Genomic DNA, 25,069 nt, shown 5'->3' on the forward strand with positions numbered 1-25,069 from the left:
GCTAAGGAGCATGAGTCAAACTGAAAAAATAAAACTAAATAAATAAAAAAATAAAAGTTTTTCTGAGGTAATATGTTATGTAATCTTGTTAAAATGGATTTCATAAAATTGGTATCGGAAAAAGTATCGTTAGGAACCGGTATCGAAACTGAGGTATCGAAATTGGCACCGGATCGAAAGATTTTGAACGATTCCCAGCCCTAGGCGCATATATCCGTGACTGATCGAGTGGCCGGCGCCTATAACGCAGTGGCAGGCGCATATCAGTGACTGGTCAAGTGGCAGCTCCCCCTGCCACGCAAAGATTTTACCCCCTCTCGTTATTAGAGTGATGATGACATCATGATGCTGCCAGAGAGCCTCAGGCCCCATCCACACTACTGCGTTTTCGTTTAGAAACGGAGACCTTTTGCTACGTTTGCACCTCCCGCCCAGACTACGTCAAAAACTAAGACCTAAAACTGAGAAGTTTAAAAACGCTCCGACTCCGTTTTGAATCTCCGGAGGGCGTTTTAGTGAAGACGGTCGAACCGGAGGACTTTAGAAACGCTGATGAGAGGCTCACGCTCGGCTCTATGATCGGGCGTCATCAGTCATGGCGTATCCTTCCCTGATTCGTCAGTCAACCATCACATGACCCGTCCCCGGGAAGAAAACATACAAAAGCAGCCTGGACTACGTAACGTTAGCGACTGCAACATGGATAACGAATTACAAGCGTTACTGATGTTGATGTCGTTGCTAGCAGCTGTTGTGCAAGTAAATTCTGCATTTTACAATCTTATAACTGCCTACATGCGGCTGTGTACACCGGCACACACGCCCAGTGTTGGAGAGTGGTCACGTGATCCACGTTTTCAATCGTTTTAATGTGGACGGAGATCAATTCTAATACGCAGCTAAACTCTGGTGTGGACGGAGATCGTATTCGTTTGAATTCTCCGTTTCTAAACTAAAACGCAGTAGTGTGGATGAGGCCTCAGATTCACTAACTGTAGCATTAAACCAGTAAAGATACAAATTTTAGAAGTGACCGAAACCTGACAAAATATCCAAAAACCTCCTTTAGGAACGTCCTCATTTGTAAAACTGAATAAAGTAATTAAAGTTTTATTTTTAAATAAGGGTCGGGGCAGAATATACAGTTTGTACAGTATAAAAACCATCTACCGTATTTTCCGGACTATAAGTCGCACTTTTTTCATAGTTTTGCTGGTCCTGCGACTTATAGTCAGGTGCGACTTATCAAAATTAATTCATACTGACTGAGATGAACCAAGAGAAAACATTACCATCTACTAGGGCTGGGACAGTATGGAAATTCCCGCGGTATAGAAATAAACCGCTTTAAATCCCCCACCCCCCCCAACAACAGAATTTCACGCAAACACCCACGCACACACCAGAGGCTAAGGAACACGTTTATTACATTTATTATTTCACATTTAGAACAGAAATGGAATGATGTCGAAATAAAGTGCTGGCAAAACGAAATATAGGCTAGGCTATGGTTTACATTTTTTGCTAGACAGACTTAAATGAGTTAAATGTTGTTACCTCAAAAAAAAAAACGAGCACACTTTGAAATAGTCAAATTTTCATCAGGCAGTAATTAAATTATATTCCATATTTATGTTTACATAATATAATGTTATTATTTTAATTTAATCTATGTTGATTACCGGTATATGAAAAGTGAAAAGCATGAGTAGGATCATAAGATGGGTCAGAGATTATTTTGACCACTTTATTAAGATTTGTTTTGTAAAAAGCCTTTCTTTAAATCGAATTTCGTGTTGTATAAATTGTATCTTAATTTTAATCAATGTTTCATCAACCAATTGCCTGGAATTAATAATTAAAAAGCAAATATAGCAGGCATATAATCAGGATGCGGAGGCGCCCATGCAATCTCTTGCATTGCATATCGTAGAGAAGACTTTACTTTTATTTTTGTCCCTGTGCGCCAATCGGAATTCTGGGGATACAACAGAGCCAATAGGCTATACTACGGACTTTAGCCGTTAAATATCTTTGCTGCATTGGATCATTCTCCTTTCCAGAACAGCCAGGAGCTTTCTAGCCTCGCGGCAGCAGCGTCTTGCATCGCACATAGACCTTAAAGGGATACTCCACTTTTTTTTTAAATAGGCTCATTTTACAACTCCCCCAGAGTTAAACAGTTTTACCGTTTTCGAATCCATTCAGCCGAACTCCGCGTCTGACGGTACCACTTTTAGCATAGCTTAGCATAGATCATTGATTCTGATGAGTCCAGTAGCATTTCTTTCAAAATGACCAACGAGTTTCAATATTTTTCCTATTTAAAACTTGACTCTTCTGTAGTCAAACCGTGTACTAAGATCGACGGAAAATGAAAAGTTGCGATTTTCCAAGCCTATATGGCTAGGAACTACTCTCATTCCGGCGTAAGAATCAAGGAACTGTGCGGCCGTACCATGGGTGCAGCAGCGTAATGATATACTTTTTGTTAATGACGTAGTTAAGGCGGCAGGCGTGTGTTGCTTAGTTACAAAGTGCTGCGGGAAACCCTGTGTTATTCAGCCTGTTGTTCTGTGTGCTGTTGTGGAGTTGAATAACTCGCCTTTCCAGATTAAATGTCTTTTCTTGGTCTTGGATTTTGTGAAATAAATGCGACTTATAGTCCAGTGCGACTTATATATGTTTTTTTCCTCTTCATGACGCATTTTTTTGACTGATGCGACTTATACTCCGGAGCGACTTATAGTCCGGAAAATACGGTAGTCCTCATTTAGATAGCTAAGTAAACTTGTGTGTGTGTGTGTGTGTGTGTGTGTGTGTGTGTGTGTGTGTGTGTGTGTGAGAGAGAGAGAGAGAGAGAGAGAGAGAGTGTGTGTGACAATACTATAAGCAAATAGAATGAACTCAATTTCACAATAAGTAGAAAAGCTAATTTGTGCATGCACTCTAAAAAATGCTCTAAAAAATGTACAAACCCAGCCATTGGGTTAACTTTTTAAATTACATTTTTAACCCAACGTTTGGGTTTGTCCATATTTGACCCAAAATTGGGTTGAAACAACCCCAGCATTTTTTATAGTGATTGCATTTTAGCGTCTATGTTTTCCGACGGAGTCTCGAGAACATGCACTGTAAACCTGCGCGGTTTGTTGAAAACATGTCGAGCTCACGACCTCCCTTTGAAAGTGTGTGTGTGCATGTGTGTGCGTGTCTATCATCCTCCCTTTGAACACAAGAGTCTCTCCAGATTTAGGGCTGAATGGGGGAAAAGGAATCAATGGGTCTGTCCAGTAACTAATGATGAACTGCACACTTTGCAGAGAAGCATTTGCTCAGACTGTCATAGAGATTAGGTAATTTCATATGTTGATTGACAACCTATCCAGGGAAAAGGAAAGCTGAGAGTAAAGGGACTTGTGAATCCAGAAGATACATAGGGAGTGAGACTCTGTCTGTGCCGCATCTGATAAATAAATAGGCCTAAGTTCTTAGCAACGAAGTCGTTGTAAGTGAGACTTATTTGACACAGACTGTCTGGTTTAAAGCACGACCTAGACAGGAGGACACACTGAGCAAAGTACTTAGGAGAAGGGTGACTTAAAGGGCACCTATTATGCCCCTTTTCACAAGATGTAAAAGTCTCTTATGTCCCCAGAGTGTGTATGTGAAGTTTTAGCTCACAATACCCAACAGATCATTTTTTACAGGTTTAAAGGTCCCATGACATGGGGTTATTTAGAAAATAGTCATAATTTATAAATTAAAGGCATTTTTCCTAGCCCAGTTTTAGCCTCTGATTTGAACGCTCTGTTTAAAGGGGCGTGTCTGTGTGAGATTCAGTGTAACCGGCCGCTGCTGTGATTGGCTGACATGCTTGCATATGAAATGGCTACTTATTATGTGAAACTCTCTCGAATACTTTTACTACAGTTATTATATGTTTTTACTATTACAGCTATCGAGATTAACGAATCGTCAGAAGTTTTTAAAGTATTTAGATCTATTCCCATCACATAAAATGTTGCCGTGATGCCGTTGTTGATCGCCAGAATGAAGATCTTATCATTGCAAAGCACGATGATGTAAATATACAGTAAGTGTGGTGTAGTGTTATACATTTATGGTGCAATTACATATTCACTCCACTAGAGGGCCACCTTGTCTTTCATAATGGTGTGGTTACCCGGAGTGAGTGAGAGATATACATGCACGAGCTTGTGAGCAGCACATGCGGTTGGTGTTCAATAATAAATACCCAGTTCTGAGTTACATCTACATGTGTGTGTAGTTTAATGAATACACAACACATGAAGGAATACTACATGGTGTCAGAAGAGAGTCGTTTCATGAACTCATGAACCTGCGTTAGGACAGCACTGAGACGCGACGGAGAAAGTCGACGCATCGTGACTGAAGTGAGTCTGCCGAGTGAAACAAAAATATGGACCAGTTCAGATTACCACCCCCATTAGTCCTGTCGGGGAATACAGGCGAAAACTGGAGGAGATGGATACAACGGTTCAACATTTACATGACTGCTACTGGATCTGACTCAAAAAGTGAGAAGGTAAAAATAGCCATTCTACTTCATGCATTAGGAGAGGAGGCTTTAGAAGTGTACAATTCACTGTCCATTGAGACAGAAGAGGATGAGGAGACAATGCAAGATATAGTAACTGCACTGGAGAAGTATTGCTTACCGAGAAAGAATGTTGTTTTCGAAAGGCACCAGTTCTGGGCTTACCCCATGCCTGATTCAATAACCATCGATAAATATGTCACAGAACTAAAACAAAAGAGTAAAGACTGTGAGTTTGGCTCAACAGAATCTGACATGTTAAGAGACAAGATCGTGTTCAGCATTGGTGATCAGCGTTTGAAAGAGAGGCTCTTAAGAGAAATAAACCTGACCCTTGAAAAAACAGTGGACATTTGTAGAGCAGCAGAGGCAGCAAAAACACAGATTCAAGCAATGGGAGAGCAGAATAAAACTGTTCATGCCATTAAAAAGAAGACAAAAGATGTTAAACAAAACAAGAGATATGATAGAACGTCATCTCAACAGCAAAAAACTAAATGTGAACTCGTTCATCTGCAAAAAGTGTGGAAAATCCCACCTTCCACGACAGTGTCCAGCCTTTGGAGCTACATGTCATGCCTGTGGGAAACGTAATCACTTCGCCTCTGTGTGCATGTCAGAAAAAAATGACACTCAGCCTAAACATAGAAATGCCACTGTTGATTCATTATTCATTGGGACAGTGGAACTAAAAGAGACCCTCAGCTCTGCACAGAAAGCATGGTACACAGATGTAGATATTGGAAATGTGACAGTGAAGTTTAAATTGGACTCAGGGGCAGAAGCCAATATTTTACCTCTCGACATTTATCAATCTCTGCATGAAACAGCGTTGATGCAACCGACTTCGACTATGCTGGTGGCGTACGGTGGAACAAAATTAAAGCCAGAAGGTGTGGCCAAGCTGCAGTGTGTCACTCCCAAAGTGCACGTTTTCTTACCATTCTACATCACCAGACACTCATCCATCCCAATACTTGGTAAGGACGCATGTGAACGGATGCAACTGCTGAAAAGAGTTGAGACTGTTGTAATCAAGCATCCCGCCTCAAAAGAGGAGCTGATAAAACAACATTCTGCAGTTTTTGAAGGACTTGGTCAGTTTCCTGGTGAACATCACATACATGTCGATCCGAAAGCAGTACCGGTCATACATGGCTGTAGAAAAATTCCCTTAGCAGTGCTGGGCAAACTGAAGGATACACTGGATCAGCTGTTGCAAGCAGATGTCATAGCGCCAGTCACCCAGCCCACTCCATGGGTTAACAGTCTTGTCATCACTGAAAAAAAGAATGGGTCATTACGAGTATGCTTGGATCCTCGTGACCTTAACAAAGCTGTTCTTCGCCAACACTTCTCTATTCCAACAACCGAAGATGTACTGTGCAGGCTTGCTGGTAAGAGAATTTTCTCCATCTTCGATGAAAAGGATGGCTATTGGCAAGTGAAACTTGACACAGACTCCTCCCTGCTATGCACATTCAACACACCGTGGGGTAGATACAGATTCAAACGTCTGCCATTTGGTGTCAAATCTGCTAGTGAAGTCTTTCAGCAGTATAATAATGAAGTGTTCGGTGACATAGAAGGTGTACATATCGTAGCCGATGACATGATTGTTGCCGCTGCCACAGAACAAGAACATGACATCATTGTTGCTAAAATCATGGAGAGAGCAAAAGAACACAATGTGAAATTTAATCCTGACAAGATTCAGTACAAGGTGAACACTGTTAATTTCATGGGACATGTGATAACTCCACAGGGTGTGAGAGCAGATGATGGCAAGATACAGGCAGTAGTGAGCATGCCAACACCCACAGATAGACAATCACTACAGCGTCTTTTGGGCATGATCAGATATCTCGCCCCGTTTATCCCAGGTGAGGCATCACTAACAGCACCTCTCAGACAGCTGCTGAGAAAAGACATTGCATTCCAGTGGCATCCTGAACATGACACAGCATTGTCTGCACTCAAAACGACACTGACCAACACACCAGTTCTCAGGTTCTATGACCCCAACACAGCGCTCACCATACAAACTGACGCATCCAAAGATGGCTTAGGATCATGTCTGCTGCAGGAGGGTCAACCAGTGGCATATGCGTCTAGGGCTTTATCGGATACGGAAAAGAACTACGCCCAAATTGAGAAGGAGCTACTGGCGATTGTTTTCTCGACCAAAAAGTTCCATCAGTATGTCTACGGACGCAGTGTGAATGTCCAGTCAGACCATAAACCATTGGAGGCTATCTTCAAAAAGCCACTGAGCAAAGCACCAGCGAGACTCCAACGTATGCTCTTACAGCTGCAGAGATACGACCTCATTGTCCAATACACGCCAGGGAAGGACATGTTAATTGCTGATGCATTGTCACGTGCCGTTGCTGATGGTCAGCACTCATGTACAGATGACCTCAGTGATGAAAGAGTTGTATATGCACTTGAAGCAACACAGGCTCTCAGTGAAGACATGCTAAAGCAGCTTACAGACGCTACTGCAAGCGACAGTACTCTCCAGCTGCTTGTGAAGATGCAAAAGACAGGATGGCCAACGCACAGAAAACAACTCAGTCCCTCAATTCAACAGTACTGGCCTGTTAGACACACTGTCGCTGTGCAAAATGGTATATTAATGGTATCTGATAGGATCCTGATTCCTGAGACGATGAGATCAGAGATGCTCAAGAGACTACATATCGCACATCAGGGGATGCAACGCACGAAAGCACATGCCAGAAAGTTTATGTTTTGGCCTGGTATGACCAAACATATTGAGCAGATGGTTGAAACATGTCCAACGTGTCAACAGTTTCAGCCCAGGAACCAGAAAGAGCCACTCATCTCTCATGAAATACCAGAGCTCCCCTGGTTAAAAGTTGCAGCTGACATCTTCGAAATCAGAGGTCAGTCGTTTCTTCTGATCGTTGATTATATGTCAAAGTTCCCTGAGGTGATGAATATCAGAGACAAAACTGCACACACAGTCATTGCAAAGATGAAAGCAGTGTATGCCAGGCACGGCATTCCTAAAGAGCTAGTGTGTGATCACGTACCGTTCGCAAGCTACGAAATGAAGAAATTCACATCTGAATGGGGCATCAAACTGACACACTCAAGTCCGGCCTACCCTCAGTCAAATGGGTTGGCAGAGAGAACTATCAGAACCGTCAAAAGTGTCCTGAAAAAAGCGGAACAAACAGGGACGGACCATCACCTTGCTTTGCTGTCGATAAGGAATACTCCTGTCACAGGTACGTCTTATTCACCAGCACAAGTTCTGATGGGACGAGTCCTGAGAAGCACCTTACCAACATCCAGTGAAGTCTTGCAACCAACTACTCCTCAGGGTGTGCATCAGGCGCTCAAAATCCTGCAAAAGAAACAAGCGTGTCACTACAACGTGGGAGCAAAAGCCCTGCCAGAACTGTATGCAGGTAATACTGTACACATTGAGACAGACAGAGGGTGGCAGCCGGGTCTCATTGCTTCCAAACGTGATGAGCCAAGGTCATACAATGTTGTCAATGTAGCAGGACGACAGTTTCGTCGCAACAGGCGTCATCTGAGGAAAACAACTCACAGGAACACAGAAGCATTTGATCCTGCAGATGTGGCTAACGACGATGCACACTCTCACAGCCCAGAGGCACACGAACCAAGAGATCTGTCTGCACAGTGTGTTCGAGATCAATCCTCACATAATAATAGTACCACAATCACCAGGAGTGGTCGAGTTGTGAAAGTTCCTGTGAGGTTTCAGGACTACTGTTTGAACTGACTATGTGCTTGTCTAGTAATTAAGGTTATACACACTGTAAATGATTTCTGTTGTTTCCACAGTATTATTGCTGTATTATCAGTGAAAGTTTACTGTAGAAATAGTTTACAGTAAGTTGCTGTCAATTTTATAGCTTTTACATTATTTTTGCTGTATTTCCAGCTTTGTCTTACTGTAGAACTATTTACAGGAAAGTTGCTGTCAATTTATGCTATTCTTTGGGGGGGGGAGGAAATAATTACAGTAAATCTTATACTACTGTTAAATTGATGACAGTAATATTCCAACAGACAAGCCCGACAGAGGAACATTTTTTGGTTTATTAAGGTTATTTCAGCTTAGGAATTTTATAATACATCGTTTCGTAAGGTAACCCATATATTAAGGCATTTAGCTTATAGTTAAAAAAAGTTTACATTTGTTTTTGGTGTTTTTTCTTTTTCTTTATGGTTGCCAGATTTGGTCACAAACCCAACTAATCTCAAAGGTTATAGCCTACACTTTTTTGAATGATAATATAGGCAATGTAAAATAGATACAAATCGATTTCCATGATTTATTATTATTATTAATATTATTTAGCTTTCGATTTACACACTTAATTACATAAAGAGCGAATCGCACGGGATACACCTGGCAACCAATCATCTAACCGTCAGCCGCCTCACTCGAACTTTCCATTTCATCCGAGACTTCAAGGACGGAGCACGCACAACCAGCAAGAACTAGCCAGGTGAGATGTTAAATTGTATTCAATATCTTTAAAATGTGTATTTCTAAATGTTTCACCACTACAAATGTGAAGATATTCGTTTTACCATTAAGTAGCCTAATCGGTGGTGAGTTTGAATGATGTAAAGTTATAAGGTAACGTTAGCTTTGTAACGCAAACATTCTAGCCAGTTAATGTTATAGCCGAATACTAGTTATCACAATTAAGGTTTGATGTTAATGTCAGTTATTAATTTCAAGTTTCGAACAAAGTAATCGAAATGTTCTTGTTTCTGAACACTTGTTGAGTGTAACTTAGGCTAACGTTAACGTTACACCGTGTGCGTGTGGCCTGTCGCGATCGAGGCCTCATAACAGCTAACGTTACGTGCCTAAGCTTACAACAATATGTTAATAATATTTAACGTTATTATAACATAACCGGTATTTTATACACGAATTGAATGGACAACCAAAGTTTTATCAGTCATATTATACATTTTATAACTTTAGTACAACCGAAGCACACTTAAAGTGAACAGGCAGTGAAAGTCCCGTCGAATGAATTCCCGCGTCTCGGCATCCACAAGTCCTTCAGAACAGACGTTTACAGCGTTCAATTTTGCTCATTCGTTTTCATTCACTAAGTCAAGTGGACTGTATTAGTTTATTAATGTCTGGATACAACCACTGCCAACGGACTGCGGTTAATTTAGTTGTGTATTTGATATTAGTTTGATATTCACGAAAATGGCCATTATAACTTAATCCCTGTGGGGCAGCGCCAGAGAATTCTTAAAGGATTAGTTCACCTCAAAATGAAAATTTCCTGATAATTTACTCACCCCGATGTCATCCAAGATATCCATGTCTTTCTTTCTTCAGTGGAAAATAAATTAAGTTTTTTGAGGTAAACATTTCAGTATTTTTCTACACAGAATGGACTTTAATGGTAACCAACAATCCCACCGTTAAAGGGATAGTTAACTTTGAAATTAATTTTTGATATGTTTTAGCTTACCTCAAGGGCATCCAAGATGTAGGTGTCTTTGTTTCTACAGTATTTTCAATTTTGATATATTTAGGTCCAACCGTTGTTGTCTGACAGTCATATCATGCAGGTCTATGGGGTCCACCTCAAAGAGCATGCACAGAGAAGTCCAAATTAAACATGACTTAATGACTCGTAAATGTAAGTACGCATTGATGGCCTAAGACACGAAACGAGCGGTTTGTGTGAGAAAACGAACAGTATTTATATCGTTTTTATCTCTTGTAACAAACCCATGTCCAAGTGATCTGAGGGCGCGCGCGCTTCCTGGTGTGTGACGTGTGCGCAGACTGGTGCATATATGTATACACTAGATGTCGCCTTGGCTACGGCAGTTCATTGGAACGAATGTCTTTAATGCGACATCTAGTGTATATATATCTATGCTCCAGTCTGCGTACACGTCACACAGAAGGAAGCGCCCTCAGATCACTTGGACATGGCTGTGTTACAAGAGGTAATAACGATATAAATACTGTTCGTTTTCTCACACAAACCGCTCGTTTCGTGTCTTAGGCCATCAATGTGTACTTACATTTACGAGTCATTAAGTCATGTTTAATTTGGACTTCCCTGTGCATGCTCTTTGAGGTGGACCCCATAGACCTGTATTATATGACTGACAGACAACAACGGTTTGACCTAAATATATCAAAATTTAAAATACTGTGGAAAAAAAGACACCTACATCTTGGATGCCCTTGAGGTAAGCTAAAACATATCAAAAATTAATTTCAAAGTGAACTATCCCTTTAAAAGAAGGTTCAAATGTCCGTCTCAATGAAGCTTCAGAGTCTCTACACAATCCCAGTCGAGAAATAAGGGTCTTATCTAGCGAAACTATCAGTCATTCACAAAAAAAAAAAAAACATTTATACTTTTTAAGCACAATTATTCGTCTTTTGCTGGTCTGTGACGCTCCGGAATTAACGTCATCACCTTGGAAACGTCATGAAAGATATATATATTTTTTAAATAATAAATTTAAACAAAGATGTCGGACGATTTTGAAGTTTGAGGAGAAAATGAGATGGAATTTTTCACCCTTCCCTGCCTTTTTGAACCGGGAGTATACAGATAAATAACTTAGGCTATGTTTATACGTGGACGGCTATTTTCATTTCACCCCTCTTCGTTTTCAAAAATAACGTTGTGCACACGAACCCATGTATATGCCGTCAAGAGCATGCCAAACCTGTTGATGGCAGTGTAACGAGAAGCTCAAGCCCACGTTAGCCAACTAGAATCCCAAAAATAGTCACATACTGTGACGTCGGCTGTCTAAAACCGTTTCTCAGTTTACATGCAAACAAAGTTTTCCAAAATCTTGGAATTTTAAAATCTTGGAAATTTATTTTGATTTTACATATTGGAATTATTTTGTAATCTTTTTATGTTTTAACTAATCCATGTTTCTCTTTGTCTTACAGGTACATATCCTTGGTGAAGTCACCAAATATGGATGGGTAAGTACTGTATCTAAAGTTAAAATTGCGTGGAAATAAGATTAGAAATGCCTTTCTCTTGCAAAGTGTGTCAGTACTCTGTAGAGTCTATTCCAGAATTTGTCAGACATGCTAAGGAACACAGGAATCTTGCGAACTATAGATTCTCTTGTGGATTTTTCCAGTGTCCGTGTAACTTCAAAACTGCTGTTGGCCTTCGTATACATATGTATCGTAACCATGCAGTGGTTACACCATGTGCTGACAAATCACACAGTGATGTTAATATGACATGCCAAGTTATGGGATGTTCTTTCAATTCCACATCCATGTCTCGTCTTTGTGAGCATTTAAAATGGCACATTAGAGATGGCAAGGCAGTTACATGTCCTTTTCAAAGCTGCAAGAAAAAATTCAGGGTTAGGTCATCTTTTCTGTCTCACATAAGCAGAAAACATTCAGCGCGTGATATCTGTGTTGAAGGCGGTGCTGTAGGTCTTGACACCAGTATGTCATGTGCTGCTGATGAGTCTGACAATGTAACATTTGCTGAGCTTGTGGGGACTACTTCAACTCATGCAGAGGGAGATGTGCTAATGACTAACTTAGCCCTCTTTTACCTCAGAATGCAAGCAAAAATGCTCCTGCCAGCCACCACAATATCAGCATTAATAGACGAATTCCAAGATTTACATGAGCACGGGATGACGCATGTACTGGAAAAAGTGTGCCAAGAACTGACAAAACTTGAGATACCTAGAGATAGGATCCAAACCATAGTTGAAGGCCTCTCACAGGAAAATTTGTTGAAGATGTACAATCAGGGTGTGTTTAGGTCAGATCAAACAAGGAAGACTTTTTTTAAGAGGAATTTCTCTTATGTTGAGCCTACTCGGATGTATCTAGGCATTAATGCCAGAGGAAATGAGTGTTTCTGTCAGTATGTGCCTGTCAAAGATACACTTAAAGCCTTTTTAAGTCACCATTCAGTTAGACAACAGTACAACACCTCTAAAATGCAGCAAGCTGTAGATTCAGATATACTGGAAGATGTCCAGGATGGAAAGAATTGGAGAAAAAACACTCTTCTTCAGCAGTGTCCATCTTCTTTCTCCATAATTCTGTACCAGGATGCATTAGAGGTTGCAAATCCCCTTGGATCTGGCAAAAAGATCCATAAACTTCTGGCTGTATACCTTACCTTGGGTGAAATTCTGCCATATAATAGGTCCTCTATTGATCCCATGCAGTTAGTGATGCTTTGCAGGGAACAGGATTTACAGTTTTTTGGCCAAGACTTGGTATTCTCTCGCCTTGTTAATGATTTGAGGGATATTGAGGAATCTGGAATTATTTTGGATGATGGTGAGAAACTGCAAGGAGCTCTCATAGCAATTGTAGGTGACAACTTGGGATCCCATTCTTTGGGAGGATTTACTGAAAATTTCAGCAAAAGCAAGCACTTCTGTCGATACTGTACGATACATAGAGACGACTTTGAAAGGGAGCCTACAAAAATTGGTCCTCTGAGGACTCAAGAGGCCTATACGAACAGTGTGAGAGAGTTGTCACTGGGTCACAGCCTTATAGATGGTGTGAAATCTGATTCTGTTTTCAATCGTTTGAGACACTTTCATGTATGCCAGCCGGGCCTTCCACCATGTTTAGGGCATGATCTTTTCGAGGGGATTGTGTCGACCGATCTTGCTTTGTACATCAAGCACTTTGTATCGATAAAGCATTTCACATACACTCAGTTAAACAGGAGTATATCTCAGATAAAGCTTGTTGGCAGTGATGCAAGCAACCGGCCATGTGAAGTTGTGCAAGATGGAAAGAAGTTGGGGGGGAGTGCAGCCCAGAATTGGTGTTTTTTGCGCCTTCTCCCTCTTTTTATTGGTGATCGGATCAAAAATGCCCTTGATGACCAAGTGTGGCAGTTGTGTTTAAGGCTCAGGGAAATTGTAGAGCTTGTTTGTGCACCCAAGATTCACGCCAATCAGGTAGCCTATCTCAAGGTTCTCATCAGGGAGTATGTTCAGATGCGAGTGGATATTTTCCCAGACACCCCTATCAAACCAAAACACCACTTCCTTCTCCACTATCCAGACCTAATCCTTAAATTTGGTCCTCTCATTCGTCTTTGGACAATGCGGTTTGAGAGTAAGCACACATATTTTAAACAGTGTGCACGGAAGCTTCACAACTTCAAAAACCTCTCCAGTACTCTGGCAGAAAGACACCAGTTGCTTCAGGCGTATCTTCATGCTGGTAATATCTTTCCTCCTGTACTTCAAGTAGGTCAGGCTAATGAATTGACTGCCCACATGTATAATTTCGCCATTCAAGAAGCTGTACGACTCAGTAATTTGACTGGTAGCATCATGGAGTCAGCCATGGTCACATACAAAGGTACAACATATAAGAAGGGAATGGGTGTTGTACTTGATGTTAGTGATGGTGGATATGTGCTGGGGAAGATTGCTCTGATAATAGTCTGCCAGGAAAAGGTGTATTTTGTTTCAGAGAGACATCAGTCAGTGCCAGTGTTGGATCTTGGTGTGCACTGTGTACAGCATGACAGTGAGACTCGTTATGTGTGTGTTTGTGTCGACGGGCTTGCAGACTATCACCCAGTGTCTGTTTATAGACATTTGGATCTCGAACTTGTTGTGCTTCACCATTCTATCTGTTTAGGTGGCAAGACGACATGGAGTCAATCATAAAGGGCACTCTTGCCCACTTGAGTGAGGAGAAGCTGACATGTCTTCTTGAACATCTCTCTAACATTGGCATAAGGGCCTCAGATGACTTCAGATTTCTAGCAGAAGATGATTTAAAACAAATCATTTCATTGATTGATAGCAGAAAACTTCTACATGCATTTAACAACGGAGGTAAAACATTTTGCATATATATTTTGTAAATGTTGTAAATAACTTGTTTTGCCTTGATTTTTAGTTTAAATGTTACTTGACATTTTGCAGTTTGTGTTCTTTTATTATGGTAACTTTATTTGTCTCATTTAAAATTGTACTGTCTTTAGTAGACTCTGTCTGTGCTTTCCCCTTTTTTTTGGTCCTTTGTATGTTTTTATTTTTAGGTGGTGGTACACAGCTCAGTCAGCCAAGTGACAATGCAGCAAGCGACACAATTACACTGACATTAACTCCAGTAACTGAATTGGAAGTCTCCTCAGTAATGACTTCACCACAGTGCAGTGTTCCTTTGCAAAATCAAACCTGGACTTCGACATTTAAAATTCCATGGGAGAAGACTAGGCCCACTCTACAAAGATGTCTCTCTCAGAACACAATCCCAGAAGACACCGACAGACGGCACATGGTTAGAATCACTGTAGATGCCATGAGAGAAAAATGCTTAAACCCAACATGGAGTCAGTGTACAGTAATTGCGAAAAGTGTAGTTGACAAATCCCCTGATAGCTTTGAAGACAGGACAGATGAAGGTGATAGAATGGGCAATGGATACTTCACGTTGTCCTCACAACTGAAAAATAGAGTGGATAACCTTAACAGAAACAATACCCTTGCCCGTCTCAGAAAGCCAAAAAGACCTGCTGATACTGATGTTCACCCAGCACAGCCAGAAAAAGTTGCAAAAACTGACAGTTATGGATGCATAAACTGGCAGCCATCTCAATTACCAGAAGGAGAGACAATAGACTCTCTACATCACAAAAAAGAAGAACTTAAATTAATTTTCTCTCAGGAAGGACCAAGTGGAGCCGACCGTGTAAGGGTGAATGATTTGATGGTCTTAACTTATGCAAGTCAGCGCAGTGCAATAAACGGCACACCTTCACTTAGTGTACATGAATTGAAAAGAGAATGGCCTTTCCTGTTTGTGAAGAAGTTTTTAATGCAGCACTTCACTTCACTTACTGGGATCGAGCTTGACGAAAGGCTGAGAGAATGCATTGCTGGAAAAGGAAGGAGGGTGCTCCAGTTCTTCAAAACTCAGCTTCTTCGCTGGACAAAAGAAGTGAAGACTGTTCTTGCCGACATTGAACGTCTCCAAGGCGAAAACATGGACTCAACCATCGCTGTCATATTGCTGATGATGACCTTCTTTAGAGAGAAAGATGATGCCATTTTCCTTCTTGCTGATGTAATTATTATACTGGATTAATATAATGGCCAATGAATATATATTTTTTAGATGTACAAAGATTTATTGCTGTCTCCCACATAAGCACTCCTTTTGTCTGACCTTTTGAATGCAGGTCACCAGCACACATGCAGATGCTGAAGCTCAGTTGTCTCTTCCCACTACACCCAGGATAATCATGCTGGGTGAGGTTGTCATTCAGACTTATACAAGATAATTTAATGCAGGGATGTTCAACTTCGGTCCTGGAGGGCCACTGTCCTACAGAGTTTAGCTTCAACCCTGACAAAAGCTCTTTTCTAGTAATCCTGAAAACATTGATTAGCTTGTTCAGGTGTGTTTAATTAGGGTTGGAGCTAAACTCTGCAGGACAGTGGCCCTCCAGGACTGAAGTTGAACATCCCTGATTTAATGTGACCGTTTATGATTCGGCTCTAAGAGAAATTTCGTCCCTATAAGGTCATGTTTTCAAATTTGTTACTTAGGAGATTCCATCCTGACATCGAAAAAATGGATGCTCTGTGTAGAAGGAAAGGTGGTCATCCAGTCAGTTAACCCTCAGGATGACTTCACATCTGCCCTGGCTGTCTTCTTCGCTTCTTTCTATATTTTCAACCTGGAGTACCAAGCTGAGGCTGCATCAACCTTGGAATTCATCCAGAGGTAACTATTGGTGAATCCATTAAAAAAAATCATACTGTTTGGCATTAGCAGATCATGGTGAGTACTGGTAAAGTATATAATTTATCCAGTGTGGCCAACTTGTGACTGATTTTCATGCAAGATTTCGCAAATAATGCTATAATTGCTTGTCGATATCTACAGTGAAAGTACTATGGCCATTCAACCACATGCTAACGTTAGAAGTTTATTTTTATGTTCCAAAGCTGGGATGTAGCAAACACTGTTGTGTTAAACTTGCCTTTTTTTAGCAAATTGCTTAAGTAAATTTAAAAATATTCTATTTACAGATTTTTGGTAAGGATAAATCCAGAGAACACAAAATGCAGAGCCAAATTTCAGCAGAGCCATAACAGTGGCAGGATGGTGCAACGTAAAAGCAGGGCCCTGAATCCACATGTTGCCAACTTCATCAAGGAATTCACCAATTACGACTGGCAGAATTATTAGTTAGGTAAGACTTTTAAGTACTGATTCAGTAAAGAGGAAAGATTAGTCAGTGTAGTTAAAGGATCAACAAACAAAAGTCTAATTTCAATATTTAATTTGCTTTTAATGGGAAATACAAGCATTACATTTAATCAGGAGTATTTTTACCTTAATTGTATCAAGCAGGAAATTCAGAAAGAAGATGCATTGTCAAGTCCTCTTCATTTATATAGCGCTTTTAACAATGTAGATTGTTTCAAAGCATCTTTACAGAGATAAACGGATAATTTAAGGTAACAGAGATTGTTTTGGCTTTATAGTGGTTCTTGAATAAAGTTATTTTCCAGCTAAATTTAGTTTTGATTGATTCACTTCCGTCGCATCGATCATTAGTTATTAAATTAGAGGCCGCTGAGACGACACCGTTCTCTCTACACAGACTTTAAACGCGAACCTGTGAGAAACGCTGATGGCGCTCACGTGCGCATTAAGAATTGATTCTATAGTTATGTGCGTTTGAATATGTGCGCAGGTTTGTAATTCCCTACAAACCAAGCCTAAACAAACTACTTGTCTTGCCTATACATTTTTATACAGAATTTTATCACTTCGGGGTAGATACGCGAACCAAATTTTCCCGACAATGCTTTTTCTGTAGAGTAGGAACTACTCTTTCTTGTGAAAGTAATCTCTCTGTGTACGTCTATGTAGTGTTAAATACGCTTTTCATTTCTTTCAGCGTTTACAGTTGTTCAAGATTGCAGCGGGCTGATGATGAGTTTCGCTCTTTCATTAAATACAGAGGTAAGTCATCTTCAGTTATTGAATAATGCATTAAAATTCTTAAAATTAGAGCGGTTTTAGATTTGTAACGGATCGAGACGATCAGGGTCATTCAGAAAGATTCATTGTGAAAGTAATCTCTCTCTGTACGTCTATGCAGTGTTGAATATGTTTTTCATTTCTTTCAGCGTTTACAGTTGTTCAAGATTGCAGCGGGCTGATGATGAGTTTCGCTCTTTCATTAAATACATAGGTAAGTCATTTTCAGTTATTGAATGCACTAAAATTCTTAAAATTAGAGCGGTTTTAGATTTGTAACGGATCGAGGAGATCAGGGTCATTCAGAAAGAAGATTCATTGTGAAAGTAATCTCTCTCTGTATGTCTATGCAGTGTTGAATATGTTTTTCATTTCTTTCAGCGTTTACAGTTGTTCAAGATTGCAGCAGGCTGATGATGAGTTTCGCTCTTTCATTAAATACAGAGGTAAGTCATTTTCAGTTATTGAATGCACTAAAATTCTTAAAATTAGAGCGGTTTTAGATTTGTAACGGATCGAGACGATCAGGGTCATTCAGAAAGATTCATTGTGAAAGTAATCTCTCTCTGTATGTCTATGCAGTGTTGAATATGTTTTTCATTTCTTTCAGCGTTTACAGTTGTTCAAGATTGCAGCGGGCTGATGATGAGTTTCGCTCTTTCATTAAATACATAGGTAAGTCATTTTCAGTTATTGAATGCACTAAAATTCTTAAAATTAGAGCGGTTTTAGATTTGTAACGGATCGAGGAGATCAGGGTCATTCAGAAAGATTCATTGTGAAAGTAATCTCTCTCTGTACGTCTATGTAGTGTTGAATATGTTTTTCATTTCTTTCAGCGTTTACAGTTGTTCAAGATTGCAGCGGGCTGATGATGAGTTTCGCTCTTTCATTAAATACATAGGTAAGTCATTTTCAGTTATTGAATGCACTAAAATTCTTAAAATTAGAGCGGTTTTAGATTTGTAACGGATCGAGACGATCAAGGTCATTCAGAAAGATTCATTGTGAAAGTAATCTCTCTCTGTACGTCTATGTAGTGTTGAATATGTTTTTCATTTCTTTCAGCGTTTACAGTTGTTCAAGATTGCAGCGGGCTGATGATGAGTTTCGCTCTTTCATTAAATACATAGGTAAGTCATTTTCAGTTATTGAATGCACTAAAATTCTTAAAATTAGAGCGGTTTTAGATTTGTAACGGATCGAGACGATCAGGGTCATTCAGAAAGATTCATTGTGAAAGTAATCTCTCTCTGTATGTCTATGCAGTGTTGAATATGTTTTTCATTTCTTTCAGCGTTTACAGTTGTTCAAGATTGCAGCGGGTTGATGAGTTTCGCTCTTCGCGTTGGCCCTGCCAAGTCTGGAGTGTTTTTAGTTTAACGAATTCAATTTTAATAAAGAATTTTAAACTGACTTCTGTGTGTTGTCATAATTGACGTAACCTCTAATAATCAGTAACATAACTGAAATATTTTTTTGCATACATGCACGCTTTTAGCTGTGTGTAATAGATTGTAGTATGTGAATATATACCATAATCAATTATACTGCATAGTATCTCTACAGTATTTTAAAATACAGTGCAAAAATAAGCACTGTAATTAATTTTACAGTATAAAAATTCTGTAAGTTATTATACGGTATGCTGTAAACTATTGTATTTTAAAATACAGTGCAAAAACAAGAACTGTAATTCATTTTACAGTATAAATATACTGTAAGTTATTATACGGTATGCTGTGAACTACTGTTGTCAGATTTACAGTAATTTTACCGTGGAATAAAATACTGAAGCTTGCTGGATATTTGTTGCCAGTAAGTTACTGTTGATTTTACGTTAAATTTTTTACAGTGCATGGTTAAAAGCCTTGAACTGCTTATTTGACAGAACATTTGATATATATATATATACATAAGAAAGACTGTTCCTTTAAGAGATATATTTTGTGTTCTTATATCCTGTTTATAGCTATTATTGATCCCTGAGAAAAGGGGGGATGTGGTGTAGTGTTATACATTTATGGTGCAATTACATATTCACTCCACTAGAGGGCCACCTTGTCTTTCATAATGGTGTGGTTACCCGGAGTGAGTGAGAGATATACATGCACGAGCTTGTGAGCAGCACATGCGGTTGGTGTTCAATAATAAATACCCAGTTCTGAGTTACATCTACATGTGTGTGTAGTTTAATGAATACACAACACATGAAGGAATACTACAGTAAGAGCTTCATGTGCAGTGTAACGTGCGCCATTGATTTCATAACGAGTTTGGCAAGTGTCCAGATAAACTCGCGCTGTGTGGAAAGATTGTTCTGTGATCGCTTTCTGTATATCATTTATTCACAATTTAAATACGATTATTTTCATCCTACTAAAAGAAACAATGTGAAGTTGATATTTTAGTGACTTACTGATGCATAAACAGTATTGAACGATTTTGAGAGAAAGATTACCTGTCTGAACTTGAACAATTACACATCAGAAAGTGTTGCTTGGTAACGTTAGCTCGATCGATGTATTTCCAGACGTTCGTCGAGGCCAGCTCTGTATTGGCCCAAGTTGAGGAAACTCGTCGGTGAAATGTTTGGACCATACAAAACTTTGGGGAGTTGTGTCGGCGCATTTCCAGAGAAAATAAAATTAACCCATTGTTTCTTTAGAGGCTCGGATGAAGGAACTAAAAAAAGGCTTCGGTGTTCATTTGTACATCCAATTATTGAGCAATTATTATGCTTCGCTCGCTCAAACACCATGATATCTCCCGTGGACAAACTAAAATCGCGCGCACACGTTCCTGCTTCCTAGCTCATTTTCTCATGGGCGGGAAATATTTTCTGGGCGGCAGAGCAGAGAAAGGGGAGGAAACATTTCTCCTTATAACGTCATAAGGAGGAGATTCAAGATCAGCCCGATTGAGATTCCACTTTCTCAAAGGCAGAGAAAGATAGCAAAAGCTCGATTTACACCGATTGAAATTTCTAGAAACTTGGGGACCATATACATGCAGGCTAGGGGAACTCATATTAATGTTAAAAAACCTCAGAAAGTGAAAATTTCATGTCATGTGGCCTTTAAATTGTAATTTTTTAGGGGCTGAGAAAACCACACCGTTTTAGTGTGTCTCCTTTAAAAGTTAATGAGATGCGGTTCCACACACAGAGGGGGGAGCCAAACCAGCTCACCTCAGAGCCAGGACAATCTCATCTCACAGAAAGACTGTCTTCTCACCCCTCGAACCATCTGTTTCCCGCCGATGAGAATAATTTCAAAGGCTGCTGTGAAGAGGATGGGAGAGACTGAGCAACCCATTGGGATGCCTTTCTCTAGGTGGTGCCATCCTGACGTTGCCTCCTGTGTTGTGTATCAAACAGTGAAGCTGCTGAAGTAATTGGAGATGAGGTTCCGAATACTGGATGGTATGTGAAAGGATGCGCGCGGAAAATGTGCGCAGAAGATGCGCGCAGCTGTAACCAGCCCCGTGACTTTATATACTTTAATCATTTCCGCGAGTTATTTTAATTACTTTAAATATCGACCCTGGCACATATATTTCACTGCCTCTTAGTTAATTTACATTTTACGTAAAATTTAAGAAATTACAAAAACAAATATAGCTGCAAGCAGCGATTACGGGCCCAAGCCGGTGGCACCGCCACCCTGGTGCCTTTAGTTACACTAAAGGCACCGGGCTGGCGCTGCCACCGGCTTGGGCCCTCCATCGCTGCTTGCAGCTATATTTATTTACAAATATATTTATTTACATCCTGTGCACGACGGGCAATAACGTAACCCCGCTTTGACTGTCGAGAAGAAGTCTGCTTTAGAGCTTGTATCAGTGTGAGTCTTTCTGCTCCCCTCCAAACACACACAGGAAAAGGGGGGGGGGGGCTGTCCCATAATAGCCGACTTCCTGTTGGGCTGGCGTAAAACTTAGAGCACGAAAGTTGTTCGGCCCGATTAAATCTATATGTGTACCGAGTTTCATACTAATTCATGCAATATTCAGTTTGATATATGGACCAAGTTTTCGGACCCCGTTAAAGGGGGCGCTGTTGAGCCCCCCTGCCACGCCCGGATACCAGCTTCAGCCCGGCCCTGATGGCCGCAGGTTCTGACCTGTGTGCAAAGTTTCAAGAGTTTTCGAGCACGTTAAGGGCCCCAAAAGTGCCCGAGAAGTCCCACACAGCAGAGAAAGGGTTAAAATAAAGCCCCCCTCCTCTCTCACACACACAGACACTGAGAGAGACTGGCAAAATTCCCATCAAATCACATTCAAACCAAAATATCTGACTTCCTGTTGGTCGGAGCTAATGACTGTAAATTAGAAAGTTGTCCGGCTCGGGGAGATAAATATAAATACCGATTTTTGTTACTGTAGGTAAAACTAATACCCCATTTTTGACTAAAGGTGGCGCTACTGAGCCCCTTACCACGCCCGTTTCTGAAACTTTGCACAAGTGTACTAGGCAATAAATGTAAAGTGTCTGTCGAGTTTCATGCAATTTCAAGCATGCTAAGAGTCTCAAAAACTTTAAAAAAGAATATTAAAGTTTGCTGCGTTGCCATGACAACAGTATTTAAGATATCAATAATCCTTTCACAGGTCTACATCTGCTGTGTGTTTACATTATACACATAAAGTTTGAAGCAAATCGGGTAAAAATAATTGAGTGATTTTAAAGCATTTTGAAAGTGACACACTTCCTGCTGCCAGTTGGTGGCGCTATAACTTTGACTCACAATAGTCACATCCATGTGATCGGCCTCTTACAGCGAACACACTGCTGAAGTTTCATCAAGATCAGTTAATGTATGAGGATGTTATAACACACTTCCTGTTTCCAATATTCGCCATAAATTCGTTTCCTCGCCACGGCCAAACCGTTCGAGATATCAAAAATCCCCTGGCAATTTTTCATCCTCCATGTCTTGACTTCATGCACACCGAGTTTCGTGGTGATTGGTTGAATTTTCTAGGAGGAGTATTTTAAATTCCATTGCATGTGTTTTTTAAACTACGCCAAATAGCCGACTTCCTGTTGGGCTGGGGTAAAAAGTCAGAGCACGAAGGATATATGAACCGATGAGATCTATAAGTGTACCGAGTTTCATATTATTACACGCAAGCGTGTTTGATTTATGGACCAAGTTTTCGGACCGCGTTCCAGGGGGCGCTGTCGAGCCCCCCTGCCACGCCCGGGTACCAGCTTCAGTCCGGCTATAATGGCCGCGGGTTCTGACCCGTGTGCAAAGTTTCAAGAGTTTTTGAGCACGTTAAGAGACCCAAAAGTGCCCGAATAGTCGTAAGTAAAATAATAATAATAATAATAATAATAATAATTAAAGCTGCAAGCAGCGATGAAAGGGCCCTCGCACCCGTGCCAACCGCCACCCGGTGGATTTAGGAAGACAGAGCACGGTGGGCATTGTGCATTTAAGTAGGTAAATATAGGAGTATGTCAAAGTCAGTTACAAAAATGTCCTTTATTATGGGGATAATAGCATGCGTTATCACTCAGATAAGTGTTGCTAGCATGTTTTAGCATGTTTCTAGCATGTTTAGAACTCAATGGCATATTAAATATGTCGCTAGTAATGCATCACAGTGTAAAACGTGTCACTTCCTGTCGACAGTAGGTGGCGCTATTACTTTAACTTAAAATTGTCATGTAGATGTGTTCAGGGCAGGACTCTTATCAAACGTGTGAAGTTTGGGGCAGATTGGACATTGCCTTCTTCAGTAACACCAACTTCCTGTTTCATTGCATTAGCGTGCTTTAGCACTTAGCTAAGAATTGCTAGCATGTTTTAACATGTTTCTAACATGTATATAACTCAATGGCATATTTAATATGTTGCTAGTACTGCATCACAGTGTTAAACATGTCACTTCCTGTTGCCAGTAGGTGGCGCTATTACTATAACTGAAAAGTGTCATGTAGATGTGTTCAGGACAGGACTCTTATCAAACGTGTAAAGTTTGGGGCAGATTGGACATTGCCTTCTTTAGTAACAACAACTTCCTCTTTCATTGCATTAGCATGCTTTAGCACTTAGCTAAGAATTGCTAGCATGTTTTAACAGGTTTCTAACATGTTTATAACTCAATGGCATATTTAATATGTTGCTAGTACAGCATCACAGTGTTAAACATGTCATTTCCTGTTGCCATTAGGTGGCTCTATTACTATAACTGAATATTCTCATGTAAACGTGTTAAACATGAGAATATTCAACCGTGTGAAGTTTGGGGCAGATTAAACATCCAATGCCTGAGTTACAGCAAATTCCTATTTAATTGCATTAATAGCATGATTTAGCACCTAGCTAATGTTTGCTAGCATGTTTTAGCATGTTTCTAGTATGTTGTTAACATGTTTAACACTTGCTGGCACTTTTTTGTATGTTATTAGGAGTCCAAAACAGTGTTAAACATGTCACTTCCTGTTGCCAGCAGGTGGCGCTATGACTGTAACTGATTTTGAGCATGGTCATGTGTTCAGGACAGAACGCTTATCAAACGTGTGAAGTTTGGGGCAAATTGAACATTCAATGCCTGAGTTACAGCAAATTCCTATTTAATTGCAGTAATAGCATGCTTTAGCACTTAGCTAATGTTTGCTAGCATGTTTTAGCATGTTTCTAGTATGTTGTTAACATGTTTAGCACTTGCTGGCAATTTTTTATATGTTATTAGGAGTCCAAAACAGTGTTAAACATGTCACTTCCTGTTGCCAGCAGGTGGCGCTATGACTGTAACTGAATTTGAGCATGGTCATGTGTTCAGGACAGAACGCTTATCAAACGTGTGAAGTTTGGGGCAGATTGGACATTCAATGCCTGAGTTACAGCAAATTCCTATTTAATTGCAGTAGTAGCATGCTTTAGCACTTAGCTAATGTTTGCTAGCATGTTTTAGCATGTTTCTAGTATGTTGTTAACATGTTAAGCACTTGCTGGCAATTTTTTATATGTTATTAGGAGTCCAAAACAGTGTTAAACATGTCACTTCCTGTTGCCAGCAGGTGGCGCTATGACTGTAACTGAATTTGAGCATGGTCATGTGTTCAGGACAGAACGCTTATCAAACGTGTGAAGTTCGGGGCAGATTGGACATTGTTTGCCTGAGTTACAGCAACTTCCTGTTTCATGGCGAAACATCAAAATTTGTCAGGCCGCCGAGGACACGCCCTTCGACGAAAACTCTAGATCTTCGCAATTTAACGTCGCAAAGGCCTTAAGATTACACTCACCAAATTTGAAGATGATCAGATTAAAACTGTAGGAGGAGTTCGTTAAAGTACGAGGCCTGAAAATGGCAAAAACTGCACAAAAATCAGAGAGGAAGTTCAAAATGGCTGACTTCCTGTTGTGTTTAAGGCTATGCTCCAAGATACTTTTTTGTAGGTATTGGGTCCTTGCATG

At 40.3% G+C, this 25,069-nt stretch overlaps 3 protein-coding genes across 4 annotated transcripts in view; 1 reads left to right on the forward strand and 2 right to left on the reverse strand.

Moving 5' to 3' along the window:
* Positions 1-25,069, reverse strand: part of mslnb (mesothelin b) — a gene marked incomplete at its 5' end in the record, with an annotated part of 567,774 nt that overhangs the window by 133,757 nt on the left and 408,948 nt on the right. The gene's annotated exons all lie outside the window — the stretch shown is intronic.
* LOC307001093 (NACHT, LRR and PYD domains-containing protein 1 homolog) overlaps positions 1-25,069 on the reverse strand; it is a 119,741-nt gene that overhangs the window by 11,915 nt on the left and 82,757 nt on the right. The window lies entirely within an intron of this gene.
* Positions 11,095-19,051, forward strand: LOC307000857 (uncharacterized protein). The gene is made up of 13 exons (XM_079616782.1): positions 11,095-11,594; positions 14,271-14,470; positions 14,677-15,704; positions 15,820-15,889; positions 16,190-16,367; positions 16,676-16,839; positions 17,554-17,618; positions 17,786-17,850; positions 18,018-18,082; positions 18,247-18,311; positions 18,476-18,540; positions 18,705-18,769; positions 18,934-19,051. The coding sequence occupies exons 1-6, from the start codon at positions 11,587-11,589 to the stop codon at positions 16,833-16,835; spliced, it is 1,644 nt and encodes a 547-aa protein (XP_079472908.1). The 5' UTR covers positions 11,095-11,586; the 3' UTR covers positions 16,836-16,839; positions 17,554-17,618; positions 17,786-17,850; positions 18,018-18,082; positions 18,247-18,311; positions 18,476-18,540; positions 18,705-18,769; positions 18,934-19,051.

This window comes from Phoxinus phoxinus, assembly GCF_949152265.1.
Source record: "Phoxinus phoxinus genome assembly, chromosome: 6".
In the NCBI taxonomy this organism is placed as follows: Eukaryota; Metazoa; Chordata; class Actinopteri; order Cypriniformes; family Leuciscidae; genus Phoxinus; species Phoxinus phoxinus.

Excerpts from the sequence above, each read along its gene's own strand:
- LOC307000857 (XM_079616782.1), top strand. Across the intron at positions 15,890-16,189 it reads ACCCAGGATAATCATGCTGG|GAGATTCCATCCTGACATCG; the intron begins GTGAGGTTGTCA and ends TTTGTTACTTAG. Across the intron at positions 16,368-16,675 it reads ACCTTGGAATTCATCCAGAG|ATTTTTGGTAAGGATAAATC; the intron begins GTAACTATTGGT and ends TTCTATTTACAG.